The sequence below is a fragment of the Octopus bimaculoides genome, chromosome 14 (assembly GCF_001194135.2).
Source record: "Octopus bimaculoides isolate UCB-OBI-ISO-001 chromosome 14, ASM119413v2, whole genome shotgun sequence".
In the NCBI taxonomy this organism is placed as follows: domain Eukaryota; kingdom Metazoa; phylum Mollusca; class Cephalopoda; order Octopoda; family Octopodidae; genus Octopus; species Octopus bimaculoides.
Genome location: NC_068994.1, coordinates 2,008,428 through 2,015,003, shown reverse-complemented (window position 1 = coordinate 2,015,003; position 6,576 = coordinate 2,008,428). Strand labels below are relative to the sequence as shown.

General features: G+C 31.8%; 1 protein-coding gene across 2 annotated transcripts in view; it reads left to right on the top strand.

Moving 5' to 3' along the window:
• Nucleotides 1–6,576, top strand: part of LOC106873952 (protocadherin-18) — a 139,806-nt gene that overhangs the window by 32,091 nt on the left and 101,139 nt on the right. Inside the window, exon 3 of one of the 2 annotated variants that reach the window (XM_014921497.2) lies at nt 5,037–5,586. The exons of the other annotated variant lie outside the window; for it this stretch is intronic. Coding sequence (XP_014776983.1) covers nt 5,037–5,066 — 30 coding nt within the window. The 3' untranslated portion in view covers nt 5,067–5,586. Of the gene's footprint in view, nt 1–5,036; nt 5,587–6,576 lie in introns of those variants that run through there. 2 annotated transcript variants of the gene reach the window in all.

Sequence of the window (6,576 nt, the reverse complement as noted above, 5' to 3'; positions counted from 1 at the left end):
ATATATATATATATATATATATATATATATATACATAGATATATATACATATACATACACACACACACATGTATGTATATCTGCAAGTAGGTATGGAAGAGTAGGAGAGTCGGGGAACAAGCGAAAGATACTCGTTACAGATAATATAGCAAGAAGGTTAGCAATTAGCATAGAGCAGAGCTTTCCATTGGTTAATTAGTGTCACATGACTGACATAAGTCAACTCTATGAACTGTTACCATTCCATAGAGTTGCCTGTTATCACAATAATCAGTTTAGAATCTCTGATGGATTCCTGCTTGCAGTTTCAGAATGCATAAATTGAATAAGTGCTAATTTCAACTACCTTCATTTACACACATGGAGACATACATATGGATGAAGCTGGCATATAAACATATGCATATGTGCATACTTACAGATTTCTGCACGTATATATACTCACATATACATATATATATATATATATATATATATATATATATACACACTTATACATATGTACACACACACACACACACACATATGCATGTATACATATGTATGATACAGGTATTTTTACATACACATATAAACGTACAGTCAGATTTCTGCATACATATATATATCTCTCTGTCTGTCTATCTATCTATCTATCTGTCTGTCTGTCTGTCTGTCGGTCTGTCTGTCCATCCATCCATCTATCTATCCATCTGTCTATCTCTCTTTCTCTCTTCCTACATGTGTATGTATATAAACACATGAACATATATAAATATATGCATATTTATATACACATATACATACATATATATAATTGAGAGTATATTTCTGTGTACACACACACACATTCAGATGTACACAAATGCATAAATATATAATATACACACTGTAAATACAGACGTACATTTATATTTTCATGTATATCTCCTTATATCAATAGTTATTCCTAGGCACATACTAGTTTCATGTCCAGGAGATGGGGATGATCATCAGACAACAGACACAAACATTTACTGAATGTTTGCCAGTAACAATGTACTGTCACTAACAGGCTATATCATTAGAAATATTTCGCTCTACTGCATGGATTGACTAGTCTGGTTTTCTGTGTGCAAACACCTATTGCCTGTTAGACACACAAACACAGACACACACACATATGCAAACTCTCTCTCTCACACACACACACGTGTATATATACATGTATGAATATTTATATATACACATATATTGAATATATATCTATTATCATGTTTATATATATGTGCATTTATATGTATATATATGTTTATCTATCTGTCTGCCTGTCTGTTTGTCTGTGTGTGTGTGTGTGTGTAAGTAGAATAATAAATGAAAAGGGAAATGAGGAACAATTCTAATAATGCAGAGGCAAAAGTTAAAAAGCCTTCATATATTTAGGGTACAAGGACCCAAGTCCTTTCAAGGCAGTGCCCCAGCATGGCTGCAATCTGATGATTGAAACAAGTAAAAGACAAAAGATCAAATACATGCATATACATACATATATATATATGTGTATATATATATATATATATATATATATATATATATATATATATATATATATATATATATATATATATATCTATATATATATGGATAGAGAAATAGACACACAGATAAATAGATTGATAGATAGGTATATCGATTGATAAATATATAAATAGACAGTTTGATAGGTTTACAGATATATAGATGTGAACTGAATTTTCTCAAATTGTAATTTTGTGTTTCATTTGTTATCAATTCTAAATCAATAACAGAAATGTATCAATAAATCTGTTACTGATATCTGAAATATAAAACGGTGATTATTTGATATCCATTAACAATAGAAAAATCTTTTGATTTGTTTGGAGCTTATAACAGTATGAGGTATCAATGTCTGATGTTCGTCCATTGCATAGATGGAAATATTTCAACAAAAAAAAAAACATTGATATAATACAACAAAAACATTAAATATGAGATCCTCATTGACAAAAGTTAACCATTTAATTTGTTTAGTCTGTGATACTATATGAAACTGTCTGGTGTTAAGAAGCTTTAATATTGGTTTCAAATTTTGGCACAAGGCCAGCAATTTCAGAGGAGGGGTTAAATCAATTGCATCAACCCCAGTACATGAATGGTACTTATTTTAATGACCCCAAAAGGATGAAACACATAGTTGACCGTGGCAGAATTTGAACTCAGAACATAAATATGGACGAAATGCCACTAATAATTTTGCCAGGTGTGCTAAGTATATTACCTTAGAGCAGCTTTGATATTATGAAATGAAGGTGTTTAGCATTTGGCCATTAGGTATTTAAATATATTTCAGCAAAAAATTTGAATTTATGTAGCCCACAAGAATATTTGCAATAGAATTGCTGTGGGACAATCTATTCATTTTTATTTTCTGGAATACATGGAAGACACCCATTTTTACCCTAAATATAATATTTGGTATGTCTGAATATTTCCTCAATGTTTTTATACTTTCTAACATTCTAATATCTCAATGACAATTTTTGGTGAGAGCTGTTTAAAGATTTCTGTAAGTATATTTATGTTGATTGTATCTTTATTTAAAATGATTCACAGTAAGGATGATATCATCATTAGAATCTGAATCATTAGCTATAAATACTTTCACACAATCAGTTATTGATTTCAAAATATGTAAATATAAATAAAAAAAATTAATGATGTTACAAAAATATAAAGGGATGTATGTAGGTAACTTTAAAATTCTATAATGAATACTTGCTGTTTTTACAAAAAAACCATTTGTGCAACTGAATGATAATTCAATATATTATTATGCTTCCAAGAAGACACATGGCTCAGTGGTTAAAGCATTAGGCTTACAATCAAGAGGTAGTGAGTCCAATTCCTGGACCAGGCTGTGTGTTATAATATATAATGGATTACATTGTCAAATAGAATTTCAGACAGATTTTTTATGTGGTGTGTGATGTGAGGTAGATTTTGCTGCTAGTTTTAGCAGGTTGAAAGACCACACAAAGACTCCTTACTGAATGTCTTTATCTTAAAATCTCTAGCACCCTCCTCATCTCTTCTCTCCTCCCACTTCTCTCAAATTTTTCACACCCTCCCCCAACCTACCATGGCAGCCATCTTCCTCGGTCGATGTCAGTCAATATGTCATCAATGTTCCTTGTCACTCAAATATCTTAATCAAGTCAACTCATTCATACCTTTCACTCTCATTAGATCACTTCAAAACCACTGCTAGTGTCTCTCCCTCCCCACTCTCTACCTCTCACTTGTCTCTTTCCCCCTTTCTGCCTCTAACTCTTGTCTCTCTCATTTTTATTGCTCTCTCTCTCTCTCTCTCTCTCTCTCTCTCTCTTTCTTTCACTCATTTCTCCTTTATTGTTGTAATTACTAATGTCATCATCATCCCCACAATCATTCTTATCGTTGTCATCATCATCATTATCATCATCATCATTAAGACCATCACCATTGTCGTTATTGCTGTAGCTGGCCAGGACAATAAACATTAATTACTTCCACCAACATGTTTACAGAGTTTCTGAGTTCAAATGCCAATAATTGTAGTTTTCTTTTTTTCCCCTCCTTGGAGAAGACAGTGTCCATTGTAAAGCCTTCTACTTCTTACATAACTGAAGCAGCTCTTATCAAATAACATGGCCAGCTAGAAATAGCAGTGAAATCTACCTCAGATCATGATGTAATGTCCTTAAAGGAATGACACAGAATAATGTAGTCTGAGAATAGTGTGCTTTAAAAGAAAGCGATGGGATTGTCATTGTTGGACTGCCTTTCCCTCATTTCAGAATTGAGTTATGGCTAAAAAGCATTCATCTGAAGTTGCACCTGTCAGGTATAGCTATGGGGTCAACTTTAGCCTCAATAATGGCTAATATATATGTAGCTTTATAAATGACATGGCTCTGGAAAAGTACCACAGCCTGGCCAAATGTTATATTGACATGTAGTGATATTTCAGGAATTTTTATTGGGGATTTCTTTAATCTCTGCCAGAATCAAAAATGTGCCAAAGTTGCACCAGAACTCCTTTCTCTTTGGCTGGTGTCACTCGTTGGATTTGGTTATGTTAGTGACATTACAATATTCGATTATACGATGCTACTGGTGCAAACACTAAACGGTACCATATTCTACCTGGCACACCTTTGGTTATTATGATCTGCATTCCAGTTGATCCAGTCAACAGAACAGCTTGCTCATGAAATGAACGTGCAAGTGGCTGAGCACTCCACAGACACATGAACCCATTACATAGTTCTCAGGAAGATTCAGCATGATACGTGACCTGAGTTACAGGTACAGCTCATTTTTGCCAGCTGAGTGAACTGGAACAATGAGAAATAAAGTGCTTTGCTCAAAGACATAACACACACCAGGGATTGAACTTATAACCTTATGATCTTGAGCTGAGTATTCTAACCACAGAGCCAGAGACCTATATTAAGCAATACTACATTAGACCACAGTAAAGTTTAGAACAGTACAAACTTCTGCAGATTAATAATAAAAATAAATACATACTTATATTTTTAGTTCTATTTTGCTGTTTGTATCACCAAACCTATAGCTATATATATATTGATATATATATTATATATATGTGTGTATATATATATATATATATATATATATATATATATATATATATATATATATATATATATATAGACATATAAACATACATATACACACACATATATACATACATAAATATATACATATATGTATATGTATATAATTATGTACACATACATATATGTATATACATATGTGTGTGTGTGTGTGTGTGTGTGTATGTTACATATCTATGCCTGTATCTCTGCATTTTCCAGTCCTGCTGCTGCCTGCTGTGCACTATTCCCTCTGAAATCTCTTGCCTGCAGATAACCGTAACACAACTTATATTTGATACACTGGGATGATGTTAGATGCCGCCTTATCTTCTCTTCTCTACAGATGCTAATATCAACTTTACATTTTAATGTTGTTTTCTCAATCTTTTGCAGCTTCCAGCCCGCGGTTCTAAGAGTCGATGAAGCGGAGACTGAGAGACTACTGGGATGTTCCAGCTTTTGTTCTGCTAGATGTGTGCTTCTAGTGTAGCTCAACTGCGCTCCACTGTACTGCTGTATACACATCTATATACATACATGCACACACATACACATGTACATCCACACACACACACATACATGCATATATGTATATATATATATATATGTGTGTGTGTATAAGCACATACATATATATATATATAATTATATATATATATATGTGTGTGTGTGTGTGTGAGTGTGTAGATGTTTCTACATATATGTACATATGTGCATGGTTTGTGTGTTTATGTGTGTATATGAGTGTGTATAGAATTGTAATGAATCAATGTTTGCACATTGGACATTTATTGAAATATGGTCAGATTCATATTGTGTATATATTTATATGTTATATACACTCATTATACATACATGACAGTGTTTATTGGTTTTTATCATCTGTATTTATAGACAGAGTCACATATACATAAATACACACATTTCTACTTGTGTGTGCGTGTCCATATATATATGTATATATATATATATATATATATATATATATATATATATATATATATATATATCTTCATATACTTTTATAGTATGTGTGTGTTATACACACTCACACACAAACAGACAGACACATACATACATACACACGGACACATAAACACGCTTTCTGTTTCTCTAAAAGACATTCCCAGGAAACGTTGCCAAAATCACAGATTTGCCCAGAGGACTATATTGTTATAGTACATTGTTGGACCTAGTTATGGATCTAAGTGGTGATGGGCATGGTGTGGAGAGTGGTATGGTGTATATTGTAAGGAGATGTATGTGTTAAAGGACATGTGTGTAAGTTTGTGTGTGTGTATGATATGTATATATATATATATATATTTATATACATATGTATCAACTTATATATATATGTATGTATAAATGTTTATATAAATGTGTATATATATATATATATATATATATATATATATGTGCATGTATATGTGGGTGTGTGTGGGTGGTAGCAATACCATGTATGTACATATGGTAGAGCCTGGACATATTTAGTAGGAATATTGTGTGAATGTTTATATACATATATATATACACACACACACAGATATATATATATATATATACATACATATATATACACACATACATATACATATACATATATACATATGTATATATTTTAACTTTTTGAAAGGAAAGGGTGACAGTGACTTCAAAGTTACTTAAAATATACTCAGCTATAAAGTATTGAGTAATTTTTCGGTTTGATATGCAATTATTTTTATATATAACATGACATGAACACACAGAGACACAGACACACAGACACACACAGACAGACACATACGCACACAGAGACACACACACACAGAGCTTTGTTATAAGTAAAGGAACAAATGAACTCAATACCTGAGCTTAAATTTTTATTTTTTAATTGCCAGAAAGGTAGAAAAGTGTATATATATATATATATATATATATATATATATAT